At 48.8% G+C, this 15,637-nt stretch overlaps 1 protein-coding gene across 2 annotated transcripts in view; it reads right to left on the bottom strand.

The window, feature by feature from the left end:
* SPTB (spectrin beta, erythrocytic) overlaps window positions 1–15,637 on the bottom strand; it is a 128,325-nt gene that overhangs the window by 23,545 nt on the left and 89,143 nt on the right. For both annotated transcript variants that reach the window (XM_023255769.2, XR_002743150.2), the window contains exons 15-22: window positions 14,651–14,788; window positions 8,357–9,113; window positions 7,727–7,929; window positions 7,524–7,614; window positions 5,996–6,142; window positions 4,523–4,786; window positions 3,952–4,158; window positions 3,239–3,328 (exon numbers count right to left, since the gene is read on the bottom strand). In XM_023255769.2, the coding sequence (XP_023111537.1) occupies window positions 3,239–3,328; window positions 3,952–4,158; window positions 4,523–4,786; window positions 5,996–6,142; window positions 7,524–7,614; window positions 7,727–7,929; window positions 8,357–9,113; window positions 14,651–14,788 (1,897 nt within the window). The remainder of the gene's footprint in view (window positions 1–3,238; window positions 3,329–3,951; window positions 4,159–4,522; window positions 4,787–5,995; window positions 6,143–7,523; window positions 7,615–7,726; window positions 7,930–8,356; window positions 9,114–14,650; window positions 14,789–15,637) is intronic.

Here is a 15,637-nt window from a genome sequence, read left to right on the forward strand (position 1 = left end):
CAGGCAGGCTCCTGCACGGAAAAGCTAGTGCCGAGCAGGTGGTGGCCGTAAAAACTGCCCCTGACCACGTGCCAGGCGCGGCGCTAGGCACCACCCAGCACCCTCCGCCCGCCGTCAGAGAGGAGCACGGAGGGCAGTGAGGAGCCGCTAGGTAACATGTGGGCAAAGAGTGGCAGCGCGGCATTTGAACGTGGCCCTCTCTGCTCCCTGTGCTTCCTGTGTCTCAGCAGAGCTTGCTTCTTAGCTGTACTTGTTGGAGGAAAGGAAAATAATTTTTAAACGGCCTTGATATCTTATTTTAGCATCTCTGGCTCCATGTACAACAGTTGACAGTTACTCCTTGTTCAGATTTTAGGATTTGGGCTCCCCGCCTCCCCATTTCCATGCCTCAAATCTTTTGTGAACTTTGTATTATTTCCTGTTTAAGCATTTAGCCACCAAAATAGCATTCTCCTCTCACTCTGGTGTCTAGGTCACCTTTTTCCTCAGGGGGCCATGACCCACGTGGGACTTACTTTCTGGGTCCTGGAGCCCCAAGCCTACTTGTTTCTTGTGTGTGGGCTCTCGGCTCCTTACACCTCCTCTCCTCCCTTTGTACAATTTGCCTGTGGCCTTTAAAACCACCCAGAGGGCGGGGGCAAGAGCTGTACACACAAGTAGTGCAGTGACTGTCAGCATTTAAAATCTACAGACCCAGCACTATCCACAAGTCACCCAACTTGCTGAAATGCCTTTTTACCCTTTCGACCCGAAATCTCAATTCTGACAATTTTTTGTGGTACGTCTAATTGAATTCAAACAACCCATGGTGTCAGCTCCGTGTGCCTCTTTACTATTCCTGAGATCTTACGACCTCTGCAAGGGATCCTACAAGGTATTTCGCTCCCTCCTTTTAAGCAATTCCTTTATCGGCTTCCATGCAGTGTGCTCACTTATGATGTATTCTTCGTACCTCACGTGACCAACACGTATTTATTATTTCCTGGGTACAAGGCCTTGTTCCAGGTTCTAGGGACAGCCTGGGAACAAGATAAATAAAACCCCTGCCCTCATAAAGCTTACGCTGTTGTAGAGGGAATAGAAGGTGAGCATGCAAATAAGTGAATAAATGTGGATAATGGGTACCATGAGGAAAATACTGCAATGAGATGAAGAATGTCTACTGATGCGTGCTGATGGCTACCTGAGCCCGGGGTGTCAGAAAGGGCCTTCCTGAGGAGATGGCATGAGTTACGAGAAGGAGGCAACCTCACAAAGACTTGGGGCGTGAGTGTTGCCGGCAAGACGGAAGAGTGAGTGTGAAGTCCCTGGGGTGGAAGCAAGCCTGCACTATCTGTAGGCCAGAGACAGGGCCAGGAAAGCTATAATACTGTGATGAGGAGGGCCAAAGTGATGAGAGGTGACTTTAGAGGAAGGCAGGGGCCAGATCAGGTGGGACAGTGGTTCTTAACCCCGGTTGCACATTGAATAAGCGGGGAAGACATACAGAGTCAGGGCCCTATCCCCAGAGACCTTAATTAATTTATCTGACACAGGAACTGGGCATTCTTAGGTTTCAAAGTTCCCTCAGGTGATTCTCATGTGCAGCCAAAGTTGAGAACCATTCATACCTTGCAGGATTTGTTCTAGTTGCAATGGACAGCCATTAGAGCAGTGGTTCTCAAAGTGGGATCCCAGACCCATGGCAGCATCATCACCCAGGATCTTGATAGATATGCAAATTATGAGGCTCTACTCCCAGAGTCTGAATCAGTAGACCTGAGGTGGATCCCAGTCAACTGTGTTTTAACAAGCCCTCTAGGGGAGTCTGATGCACACTGAACTTTGAGAACCACTGCAATAGAGGGAGTGATGAAAGGAGATTTAAGCCTTAGCGAGTCTAGTCTAAAGTTGTCTTTACTAGGGCAGCCATGCTCTCCCAGGAGACTACCTTTCCCTTCTTGATTAGGGGAACCCCATCCATATTTGTCTTGCTCTTTTCCTGAAATAGCAACCTTCATCCAGGGGAGTTCAGAGTCTTTTGGCAATAACACCAAGGTTAGACAGAGTCAAAATCTTTAGTGTTGCAGGGAGCGATGTTGGCTCATTTTACAGTTGAGGAAACTGAGGCCCCAAGAATACACTCTTCTGTCAGTGTCCTTCTTTTAAATGGAAGTTGTGACGTTAATTGAATCCCCACCTACTACTTTCTGGCCCAAGTCCCTCCCTGTGCCCACTGGAGACTTTATGACTAGGTTGTGTCAACTGGAAGCAAAGGGTCTGAGAGTTTTCAGACACCTCTTTGAATGTAAATCAGACCCCTGCACAGCAGCTGGGCTCTGTGAGCAGATCTCAGCTGCTATTGTTTGGAGGAAGTACTATCTGTCCTGACCTTTCTTCCCCAAGGAGCTGCAATACTGACTGGCATTCTGGGACACACTGCTCTTCTCTGGGATAAGTTCCCAGGCTCTCATTGCTCTTGGCTGTGGCTGCCCCCACTCCCTGACCCAGAGAGGAGACCGGGCAGCAGGGGCAACTCTCTGCCCAAGAGTAGGGTCTGTGGCCAGCCCATCTGGACACAGAGACACCCTGAGCCCATGCAGCTGTATCTTCTTGGAAGATACAAGAGCATACTTGTATTCCTGATATAGGAGGAAATATGGCATCTGCTCACTTCCAGGAGTCTCACCAGGGCCATAGAAGTAACTAGGGTCATCAGGCTTAAGAAAGAGCAGAACAGCAAGTGGATGTTGTTCCAAAGGTTCAGATACCAAGTTTAGTGGGTTCCTAATGGGGCTTGAGCCCCACAAATATTCTCATGTGTTACCCTGAGGGCCAGGCTCAGCCCTGGAAGAGGGGCAAGTCATTACTGAGAAAGAAATCAGGAACTATGGGCTTCCTTTCAGGGAGGCCATGGGATACAGAAGCCATAAAGCACAATAAACCCTGGGCCAGGGCTTCTGGGTCCTGCACTCATGTATGCTCTGATGGGTCTAAATGCCCCCAAATCCTTAAACATCTGGACATCCCCTGACCAGCCCGGCTCTGCTATGGACTTCCCAGAATTCTCTCTGCCATCACCAAAGCTTCTCTTTTTATGGGGTCTGTGAGCCTCATCGCTACCAACGAGAATAATAATCTGCTGTTGCTGGCTTTCTGCATGTCAAGGCTGGGAGTTCCTCCCTGGGAAGGGCAGGGGCAGGGAGAAGGTGGTGGGGGTGGGGTGGGGGGGACACTAACCAGGTGAAGCAGGACTCACCTGATTCTTCTTCATGAACAGCTGTACAGTTTGTAGATTCGTGCCATAGTCTGCTGACTGGGCCAGAGGCAGCCTCTCTTCCACCCACAGCTGTAGAGACCAGAAGGCAAGGGCAGCTGATGATGGTCATGGTCAACTTTTCCCCACACACTCACCTGGGTCAGACAGAGCTCTTTCCTGCTGTGTCTCCCCGGTTCTTCCCAATGCCCCATGAGGATTTTGCCCCCATTTTATAGATGGGGACAGTTTGATATTATGAGGTTCCAAATGACTTGCTCCTGGTCACACACGGGGCAGGTAACATAGCTGGATTTGAACCCAAGTCTGTCTGCCCCGAAGTCCATAACTGAGTTACCATTCAAAAAGCATTGGTCGAAGGCCTGGGTGGCTCAGTCAGTTAAGCATCCAACTCTTGATCTCGGCTCAGGTCATGATCTCACAGCTTGTGGGATCGAGTCCTGCATTGGGCCCTGTGCTGACAGCATGGAGCCTGCTTGGGATTCTCTCTCTGTCCCTTCCCCTCATGCTCTGTCTCTCAAAAATAAACATTAAAAAAAACCCTTAAAAAAAAATCACTGGTTTTACTATCATATTTAATGCAATAATCACATTGGCTTTCTGAGATAAGGAGATGAGGGGACCAGAAATCTTTAAAAACTCCCTAGGGCTGCAGCCAGCCATCCTGCCTCTAGGGGGGGTCTGTACCCACTCACCGTCTCATCCTCTAAGTCCCGGCTGATCTGCAGCTTGGCTCGGGATGACTCCAGCTGCTTCTTCCTCCTCTCCAGGGGCTCCAGGAGGTCCAGGAACCGCTTCTCGATGCTCACGTCTGTGTCTTCTGCCTCATCTCCCAGTGAGGGCACCTGGGCAAGCAGCTCCCCCAGCTCCTCCTTCCGCACATTCACTTGGTCCTCCACACGCTGGGGCATAAGGGGACAGTGTCAGTACCAACCTTGGCACCTGGATAGTCCCTCATCCTCATCATCATCCATATCCCGTTCATCTTTAAAGGCCCCACCTCCCCCAGGAAGTCTCCCTGGGTGTCCCCACTCATCCTTCCTGCCTCACAAGCGCCTGTCCTATACTTGTGGTGCATGCTTTTATTAACCCCGGATCCCTGTCTTCACTACAAAGGGGTAGGAGATGAGTTATGAACCAGGAGACATTTTTGCTTGATAAAGGCAAGCCCACTTAAGAGGAACAGGAGTACTTACTTTCAGGTTGCACATTTGCTTCCTAAGATCTCCTATTCCAACACTCCCAGTCTACAACCCACTCACGTGCCTTCAGCTTAGCCAGCATCCGGTTGACACTGGTCAGGTCCTTGCCAGGGTCATCGGACCGCAGCTGGTCCTCCATAGCACTGATCCACTTGTTGAGGTCGGCGTGGGTCTGTGAGCGCAGGTAGGAGTTCCTGGCAGCTGAGAGGTGCTGGGTCCTCTCCTGTGTGGTGGCCTGAAGTTCATCCCAGAGCCGGTGCAAATCTTCCAGCCTCTGGGACACCAGGGCCAAATAATGAGGCTTCTCCTCCATCAGCTGCTTTCCTTCCTGTGGGGGAAATAGGAGGGCTCACCCTTTGAGGCCAGGCAGCCTTGGAACAGCCCTGCTCCAAGTGGTTGCCAGGGGTTAACTGAGGTCAGGGAGGCAAAGAATCTGCCTGGAACTCAGGTGAGGCTCATCTCAAAGACTGCACCCCCCCCCCCCTAGTTATTTTCAGGAGAAGGTGTGACAGGGAGGGGTATGTCTGGGGCAAAGGACTCAGGGAGATTGTAGTGTGGGGAGTTGCAGACCAGGATCAACTGATGCTAAATTATTTTTTAATTAAAAAAGATTCAAGATCCATCCAGGTACAAGCAGCATGGAAAGGACTCTACTCTCTCTTGATGGTTTTCCCAGAGGCTATGCACTGCTAACCTTTGTGATATGTTTTAGTTACTGAGTGTGTCTTACCTGGTTTTCACCTGAATAAATGTACCCTTTTAGGTGAGTACAGTATAATATGACATAGGCCTAGAAATAGATGTTGCTAATAATAGCCAATAGTTACTGTATGCCCAGTAAGTGCTAAGGGCTATTCTAAGTGCTTTAATGCTCACCATCCCTTGGCTAGGTATTGTTATTACCCTCATTTTTCAGATGAAGAAACTGAGGCCCAGAGAGGTTGAGGAGTTGGACAGTCTGGCTTGGAGCCTGCACCTTCAACCACAATGGCTTCTTCCTACTTTTTCCTGGACAGCCACAGTAGGGAGGAGTAAATGCAACTGATTCTCAGATCTACCACCAGCTACATTTTCACTTGGGTCCTTGGGCAAGCTTGTTATAGGGGGGACCCCTGGCTCCCCATCTATGAGGGGTTGTCCTGCCCATCCAAATAATGAGGGTCAATGGTCCCCTGAGCCACTCTACTCATCTCATATACCAGGACGGTACTGGTGTCCTGGTGAGAATAACAGAAGGCAAACAGAGATAACTGGTGTCCTGGCACTAGATGCTGAGGCACCAACTCGGGTTTTCTCACTGTCCTGGACTGTCTCTAGACTCAGGCCACCCAGAGGAGGCACCAATTCTGACCAGACCCTACAAGGCTGGATATACCAGGAGCTCTGAAGGTTTGGCTACTATTTAGAGAAGTTTTTCACTTCCAGGGTCTATACCATCCAGTAAGCTTCAGATAGTGTCTATGCCCTGAGTGAAGCTTATTCAGGTAAGCACATCTGAGCAGAGAGCCCCCCACCACTCACCATTTGCTTTACTTACTGCATCAATGCTATCTAACCATCCTTGGTGGGAAGCCAGGTCTGCCACAAAGGCCTGGTGCTTCAGCCACTTGTTTTGAAGGTTTCTCACTTCATCATAGGAGACATCCTGAGATGTTAGCAGCTTGTCATTGATCCAGAGAGTGAGCTGTGGACAGAAAGCGGGAGTCCAACAATCTCTGAGTGTACCTCTTTGGCCAGGGGCTCAGGGCAGGCCCTGATCTCCACCTCTGGCTGCAGAAGAAGGCCAAGGAGAGGAAGTAGGAATACAGCAGAGTACTACTCTCCAAAGCTCTTGGTTCCTAACTCCCAGCACAGGCAACTTAACCTGTGTTGTCTCAGGGTTAAAACATAAGCACCTGAGTGTCTTCCCTAGTAGATTGTGTGCAGTATGACTCCAGGGATATCTATACTTCTCTCCATATTTCCAGGACCTAGGACAGGGCCTGGCCTATTACAGGAACTCAGTGAGTGTTTACTGGATGGACAGATAAATCCATCCTTTGGCAATAGGGTGAGAAATCATTAATAAACACAGAGAAAATGTTATCTGAGGAAGAAGTCAAGGGCAGATCCTATATTTAACAATGAGGGAAGAACCGTGATAAGCATCCAATGTTTCCAAGATGTCCTGGCAGCATACCAAGCCTGGTTGGTGCCAAGGGCAGAGGTAGATGAAAACAAAGTTGTTTGGGCAGGGTGGAAAGGGGTATGAGGATGAGAGCAAAAGAGAAGTCAGAGAAAGCACCATTCCACACAGAAGTACTGCTCATGGAGGGACTCAGGAGTGTGGCTTACACCAGGCTGAGCAAGGACCTCTGAGTCAGTTCTCCAACTGGGAGGTTTGTTGAAAATGCTGTTCTCTCTCTCTCACCCCTTAAGGTTCTGATTCATCTGGGCCTCAGTGGGGCCCAGGACTTTGCATTTAATGAGGGCCAGGACTGGCTCCATCATTTTCAGGGCCCATTGCAAAATGGAAATACTCAAAATTATTAAGAATTTCAAGATGGCAACCACAGACCATTAAATCAAGCATGGGGCCCTTCTAAGCACAGGTCCTGTATGAATGCACAGGTTGCATGTTCTTGAAGCTGGCCTTGACTAGGGCCCTAGGTGACTTTAATATAGATAGCCCTAGGGCCACTCTTTGAGGAACCCTGCCCTAGACTGTGCAAATTAAAAGATGACTTTGTAGATTCAGGGTTAAAAAAAAAAAAAAAAAGAAAAAAGAGAATTGTAGAACCAAAGATTCTAGAAGATGACCTATGCTATCAAATACCCAGAGTTTCCCTCATGAAATTCCAGACTCCCAACTTGGAATCCTGTGGACTTTTTTTTTTTTTAAGTTTATTTACTTATTTTTTAGTAATCTCTACACCCAACGTGGGGCTCAAACCCCTGACTCTGAGATCAAGAGCAGCACACTCCTCTGACTGAGCCAGCCTGGTGTACTCCCTGTGGACTTCCTAGGGCACTTTGATCTTAGAATGGAATCTCCTGCAAAGTGACCTGCCTTGCTGCAGCCTCACCTCTTGGCAGTTCTGGAGGAAGTTCTGGAGCTCCAAGTTGTCTCTCAGAGTTGCTGAGGCCTCCTGAGCCTTCTCCTTGTTTTTCCTGTGCCTGGAAGGGAAGCCGGATGCTGCGGTTCACAACATGGCTAAGCCTGGGAATCATGCACAACACCACCAGCCCTACCTGGCTCTGGCCTCATGACCTTGGGGGTGGAGAGTACCTGTCCTCAATCAGCTGCACCTTCTCTAGGATCTTGTCTGAGTAGAGGTTTTTGTCAGCTACCAGCTTGTTTCCAGAGTCCACAGGACTCAAGACCTTATCCTGGTTGTTCTCCATAGACATCAAGAAATCCTCAAACTTCCGGATCCCAGCCTCTGCAGCCTCTAGGGAGTCTGGGGGCTCCAAGTGAGCCAGAGTATATTCCTGTTGAAGCAAGTTTCCAGATAAGGGATGAAGACAAGCTGAGAGGGCAGTGAGGACACTTGCCAAGCAGTAGCACCGTGTGCAGCCATATAGGCTACAGCACGAATGGTGACCTGCTGGAGTTGTGCAAGGAAGAGGCAACCCCAGGCTTGGCCCCCGGCACCCGAGGAACAGTGTGCCTAAAGCCACATGGAAGGGTAATGGCTCAGGGGAAAATTTACAACTCCAGCCTGTAACTGACCCAAGAAGAAGGCAAAGTTTAGGACACAGGGCTGGAAAAGGCACATGATAAGGAACAAAGAGGATTTCCCCCCAATTGGCCAGAGAGAGTCCCCCAAAATTTGTTCTCTGAGAACATTCACAGACTCACCAGTGCTGTTGCCCTGAGAGATAACCCCACTTCCCAATCCTGAATGCCTCCCTCTACCTGATTGCTGAGGATGGCTTCAGCTTGCTTGGCATCTCTCTGGAACTCCTGGAAGCCAAGGCACTGGGCGAGCGAGTGGTTGCGGCTCTCCCACATCCGGCACAGGGCATCCCAGCCCGCATCCAGGCCCTCCAGCCTCTGGCCCAGAAGCAGATACTCCGGGTCCGTCTGATCACGGATCACATTCTCTCCGGATACCCTGACATGCTGGTAGCTCTCTTGGTGCCCATCAATCTCGTCCTTGATGGCCGCATGCTGCTGAAGGAGCTGCTCGGCCTCCGGGAGGGACTCGGGCATGTCCTCGGAGGCCACGGCCTTCTGGGCCATGGACAGCCAGGACTGGAAGTCATCTAGATTCTGCAGGAAGGCCTGCAGCTGGCTGGCTTCACCCAGCGAGGCTTCCTGCTCCTGGAGGGCTTCCTGCAGGTCCTTCCACAGCTGCTCCACACATGCCTGCCGCTGGCCAATGTCCTCTCTCTGCTCGGGGTGAGATGCCATCAGCTGCTGCGACTCACGCTCCAGGGCACCCACGCGGGCCTGGATGGCGGCCACGTCGCGCTCCAACCCCGACAGCTTCCGCTGGATGGCAATGACGCCTGCCAGGTCCTGGCCCAGGTCCTTTGTGGACCGTACCACGTGCATCTTGTCCTCAATCCACTTGCTAGTCTCTTCACAGTCCACACAATAGTTACGCACCCGGAGGGCTGAGTTTACTGCCTCCCGCCTCTCTGACACTACTGTCTGGAATGCCAGCCACCTGCCAAGGGGAACACAGAAACCCACTTCCTTAACCCTTCCCACAGGGCATCTCTACCCAGATTCCCAGCAGAGTCTCTCTCCATAGATCTTGCACACCAAAGAAAATCATCTACCCAACAAACTGTGATGAGTAAAATTTATTTATCCAATTTTACCCAAGATAATATAGACTGCCAATCGGATATTTCCATCAGGAGGAGGCAAGATTCCAACCAGAAGTTAAGGAACGACCATGACGCTTAGTTTGGTTATGTAGTTGAATTCTGGGCAAACATATAACCTCCCCAGATTTTTTGAAATGCTGAAAATAATTAGAAACCTTACATTTATCAACTTAAAGGCAATTTCAGGACACAAGGTGCCAGTGGCCCTAAAGGAACCATACAGATGCCTAAGACCATGTTCACAGTGCCCAAGGCCTAAAAAGGTCACCTTGTTTCTTTTTTTTTTTAATTTTTTTTTTAACGTTTATTTATTTTTGAGACAGAGAGAGACAGAGCAGGAGCAGGGGAGGGGCAGAGAGAGAGGGAGACACAGAATCTGAAACAGTCTCCAGGCTCTGAGCTGTCAGCACAGAGCCTGACACGGGGCTCGAACTCATGGACCGCGAGATCATGACCTGAGCCGAAGTCGGCCGCTTAACCAACTGAGCCACCCAGGCGCCCCAAAGGTCACCTTGTTTCTAAAAGAAAAGAGGCCTGGGGTGCCTGGGTGGCTGGGTCAGTTGAACATCTGACTCTTGATTTCAGCTCAGGCCATGATCCCAGGGTCCACGCTGAGTCAGGCTCCATGCTGGGCATGTAGCATGCTTAAGATTCTCTCTCCCCCTCTTCCTCTCCCCTTCTCCTACACACACACACACACACACACACACACACACACACACACACACACTCTCTCTCTCTCTCTCTCTCTCTCTCTCTCTCTCTCTCAAAAGAGAATAAAAGTGGCCTTATGGAGGAGGAGGAGGAAGAGGAAGGGAGAAACTGGGATTATAATTGAGAAGTGGATAATATAATCTTGACCTTAAGATGCACTGCCAGAATGAAAATGGGAAATATGCAAAGGTCTGGCAGATGTTCTGGAACCTGGGGTTGGTCTGCAGCCCCCAGTAAGCTTCTTCTAAAGAGCTGGGCATCAGCATGGGCCGGGGCCACCAGAGACCCTTTCCTTGGACCCAAGTTTACTCATTCTGAGTAATATGTAATAAGTAATATGGAAGCACTTAAGAGTGTGCTGAGTGCTCATTTGCTGAGCTCATCTTTCTTGAATACCCACAGGGTATAATAAGTATTATGTTAGCTGTTGGGAGAACATAGTCATAGTCAGAATTCACCTTATGGAGTGTATGATTTAGAGAGAAATTAAGACAAGCTCACAAAATAACTGGTATAAAGTACTATGTACACCAGGCAGAGAGAACTAAGGACACTGTGAGGGTGATGGGGGTGATGGGGGCAGGTTTTGTGGTGGACATCAGAGTTGAATCCCAATAAGCAGCTCTCCAGTACCACCACTGTACTGATCTATCTAAGGATTGGGTCCTGAGTATCTTACTCCTCTTTGTACCCTCAGAACCTGGAAGGAGGCTGAGCAACGAGGCAAATGGCCTGGGGAGAGGGCAAGGTGGGTACTGCCAAGGTGTGACAACAGCTGCTAAAGAGGGGTGAGAGGTCTGCAAAGAGAAGTGGGAGATAGGCTAGGAGGAACTGGGAATACCAGGACAGAGAAGAGCAAGAGCCCAAAGATTTTGCAGTTTCTCTCCTAGACAGAGAAGTCCCTGATTCCTGGGAAATTCTGTGCCTCCATGCAAGAAGCTCTGTGGTGATTTTCTAGGCCTTTCCTGGTGTGGCCTCACCACAGCCACCAGCAGAGACCACAGAGAAGATGGGCTGGGAATTAAGTCTAGTTGCTCCTGCTGCACTGTCTCTAAGATGGAAGAAGCTGACAGAACCACTCCAGTCAGCCCTGGTGAGGCCAGTCAGAAGTTCAGGTTTGGTCCTGGGCCAAGATCATTAAAAAAAAAATGGAATTGGGGTGTGTAGATGGCTCAGTCCATTAAGCCTCCAACTTTGGCTCAGGTCATGATCTTGCAGTTCATGGGTTTGAGCCCCACACTATGCTCTGTGCTGACAGCTCAGAGCCTGGAGTCTGCCTCAGATTCTGTGTCTTCCTCTCTGCCCCTCCCCAGCTCGCTCTCGCTTTCTCTCTCAAAAATAAACATTAAAAAAAATGGAATGTATACAGCGTATGAAGGTAATCACTTATTCAGTAAGTGCTTGAATGACTCATATGGGCCAAGCCTGGCAGAAGAGATTTCAGTTGTGTCCCTGTTCACTCATTCACTAAATATTTATCATGCAACTGTCATGTGCCTTTTGCCAGGCACTGTTCTAGGCTCTAGGGATGTAGCAATGAACAAAGCAAAGTACTTGCTCTCATTTGAATGAGCAGAGACAGATAAGTAAGTCCATAATTCATCAAGTGGTGATAGGTACAATGAAAAAGTAAAGCAACATAATGAGATAGAGGCAGAGGGGCTGGGTAGGAAGTAGGTAGCGATGTTTTCAACTGGGTGGTCAGTGAAGGTTGTTCCAATAAGCTGAGTCTGAATAATATAAGGGAGTAAGCCGTGTGTGTGTGTGTGTGTGTGTGTGTGTGTGTGCACGCGCGCGTGTGTGTGTATGTGGATTTTTGGGCCTTAAATACATAAGGCTTTGCTTTGACATTATTATCATGGTAAGTCCTTCTATCAAAGAATATGGCATACTTCTCTTCTTTTTCAAGTTTTGTTCTGCTTCCTTCACATTCACTTTGCCTATTTCTTGTCATTTTATTCTTTACTTTTTTATTTTTTTAACATTTATTCATTTTCTTAAAATAATTTTTTTGTTAATGTTTTTGCTATTTTTGAGAGACAGAGACAGAGTACAAGTGGGGGAGGGGCAGAGAGAGAGGGAGACACAGAATCTGAAGCAGGCTCCAAGCTCTGAGCTTTCAGCACAGATCCCAAAGCACAGCTCAAACCCACAAACCGTGAGATCATGACCTGAGCCAAAGTCGGACACTTAACCAACTGAGCCACCCAAGCATCCTGTTACTTATTTTTTTCTAAATATAATTTATTGTCAAGTTAGCTAACATACAGAGTATACAATGTGCTCTTGGTTTTGGGAGTAGATTCCCATGATTCATAACTTGCATACAACACCCAGTGCTCATTCCAACAAGTGCCCTCCTCAATACCCATCACCTATTTTCCCCTCCCCCCACCCCCTTCAACCCTCAATTTATTCTCTGTATTTCAGAGTCTCTTATGGTTTGCCTCACTCTCTGTTTGAAACTATTTTTCCCCCTTTCCCTTCCCCCTGGTCTTCTGTTAAGTTTCTCAAACTCCACATATGAGTGAAAACATAGGATATCTTTCTCTGACTTATTTCACTTAGCATAATACCCTCCAGTTCCATCCATGTTGTTACAAATGGCACGATTTCATTCTTTCTCATTGCCAAGTAGCATTCCATTGTATATATAAACCACATCTTCTTTAGCCATTCATCAGTTGATGGATATTTGGGCTTTTTCCATAATTTGGCTATTATTGACAGTGCTGTTATAAACATTGGGGTACATGTGCCCCTATGCATCAGCACTCCTGTATCCTTTGGATAAACTCCTAGTAGTGGCCAAGTGGATATTTGGAAAGAGAATATTCCAAACAGAGGAAAGCTCAACTATATGCTTGGTGCTCAAAGCACTGTGGGCAGTAAAGATACTGCTCTTCATTTGCTTCTAGTCTAGCAGGAAAGTTCTTCAGGATAAAAGTAATTATAATGAAAGGTAGACTATAAAGCTCTGAACCAGTACAAAGGAGGGAAAGAACGGTTTTCATCTTGGACACTGGGAAAAAGAGGCACCTGAACTGGTCTAAAGGATGGGCCTGATTTGGAATGTAGAGTTGGACGAGAATGCTCTCTGGTAGGGAGAATGGCAGTGGCATGGGGGTAGGCTGTGGGCAGAGGCGAAGAATCACAGTTTAAAAAAATACATATTTGAAGAGCTATCATGTGAAAGAAGACTCATAATAAGTTTTTATTTCTCTAAAGGGCAGGGCCAGAACCAAGGTCTACAAATTTCAAGGAAGGAGATTTCCATTCACTAGGAGGTCAGACCTTCTAACCAAGGGAGTTGCCTCCAAATGGGGTGGGCTGCATGGTGAAGGGGTGAGCTACCCACCCCCGTAAGTGTCTGTACAAGAACAGCGGTCTGGAGTAGTCAGCCAGATTAGATGACTTCGCAGGTACGTTTCAACTCTCAGATTTAACGAGAAAACCATCTTACCATTTCACGCCTCAAGTTTTCTCTCACCTAAGGATGGCAAGTGCCTTGACGTATTTCACTTAGGATGGTTCACAGCTTCAGGATTTATGAAGATCATTCTCATGAAGGCAACAGATACATAACTGACAAGTTCTTCCTGTCTTGCACGCACGCACACACACACCCACACACTTGTACACACACTCTACTCTCTCTCTCTCACACACACACACACACACTCTCTCTCTCTCTCTCACACACACACACACACACACACACACACACACACACCCTCATTATGTCCAAGCCTAAAGAAGATCAAAAAGTCATCTTCCTCCTCTGCACAAACTTCACATTACAGAGGAATCTCCTGACCTCAGTCTCTGTCATTATAATCGGTCCTGTTCTAGTGACTCTGAAGTATCTCTGTCACCCTCCGCCTCCCACTGGGCCCCCACCAGAGTCTCTATTAGGCTGAGCCTTTTTTTTTTTTTTTTTTTTTTTTTTTTTTTTTTTAGTACAACGGGGTCTTACCTAACTCCACCTCCCAGATTGCTTCAGGCAGAGCAAAGCCCCGACATAAGTGTGGGGAAAGGAACTGGGGCAACAGGGAGGTGGTAAACATGTGGTATTGTGTGTGCAGGGCCCAAGGTAACAAAGGGAACACAGGCGTGTGCTATCCTCAGAGATCCTTGAGGAACTCATGGCAATTATGCCTTGGACAGAAAGCACCCCCTCTCTAAAGGTTCCTTAGGGGCTGTTTTTTGTTCCAGCCACAAAGCGAGCTCAAGGCTTCCTGCTAATTCTCCTGCTCATTCAAGCCAGCCTCATTATTGATGCTGCATTTTGGCACAGGCAGGAGCTCTCTTTTATGGACAGTACTTAAGAGCTCTCAGAAAGCAATTTTTCCTGCCTACGAATGTCTGGGGAAATGTGGCATGAGTGCCTTATGGCCTGATTCTAACTACAAGTGCGCTCAGAACGTTTCCTCCATCACACAGGATACACCCCACCCTGTGTGGTGAGTGCAGCGCTGTTTACCCCTTGTTGCTACAGTCCATGGTCAGAAGGAGACTGTGACTGAGAAAGACAGGAGCTCTGAGGGTACAAACCCAACAGTGCCTAGCAGGAATCCTGACTTTGGGGCCATACCCCAAGGGTGTGTCAGTGGCCCAGAGAAGATGCCCTCAGCCCCCAGCCCTACCCACACCCCACCTGCTGTTCAGGTGGTCCTGGTACTGCTTCACTTCCCCACTGCGAGGGTGGCTGCTGTCTACCAGGCTGTTGGCAGCAAGGTTCACGCCGTCAATCTGTATCATCAACGTCTTCATCTCCTGGTCCAGGATGTCAAACCTGATAGGGACAGAGAAGATGAGGACTGGGGAGGCAGCCTGGGCACTTGGCCTACTGCCCTGTCTCTGGAACCTGGAACTCTCACTTTCTCCTTCCATCTCCTAAATACATGTGACCGGGTGAGGGGGCAGAAAGGAAAAAGTAATGCTGACAGACTCTATTTTCTGATTCATGGGTCCAATTTCATAGTTTGGCATTTCTTGGACCAGGCTAGTAAACAGCTGGTTGCTTACCACATAGGCCATTGGCTCAATGGAGAGGCAGAGGGGAAAGAAGAGGTGTGTATGTTGGGGTGGGGGTGGGCTTGATCACCTCAAAGAACACCTGCCGTGTCTCCACTGCCACAGCTGCTACTCTTTGGCCCTAATTCCACTGGCCTTGATACCTTGACCTGAAGGATACCCTCCCCAGCCAGGTGCTCTGTCCCCGGGTAGGAGAAGGGGGAGCTTCTGGGGGCAGGGTGTAGTTATGCAAGCTGACCCTTCTGGGATAAGAGACCAGGTCTCTCTAGCACCCTGGGCCCACCCCAGCACACTCTAGGGAGTGACCTCTCCTCCTCAACTCTCTAGTTCTGTACTTAAGACACTTGGAGTGCCGTCCAGACTGGGGGCATGCTCCCCCATGCCCGAGTGCGGATAGAATCAGAATACTGGACAGGAGAGTGGCCTTACAGACCAGTAGTTTGCAAACTGGTCCCTGTGGCCATTTGGGGCTCTGTGGCTTAGTGACTGCCAGAGAGAGCTAGAGGTGGTGAGGCTCCGACTTCTCACCTCCCCCTTAACCAAACAGTTCTACTTTCCTCTGTGTTATATGTCAGAGGTTCTGTATACAATTCATTTGAACAAAGAC

Source organism: Felis catus, chromosome B3 (genome assembly GCF_018350175.1).
Source record: "Felis catus isolate Fca126 chromosome B3, F.catus_Fca126_mat1.0, whole genome shotgun sequence".
Classification (NCBI taxonomy): domain Eukaryota; kingdom Metazoa; phylum Chordata; class Mammalia; order Carnivora; family Felidae; genus Felis; species Felis catus.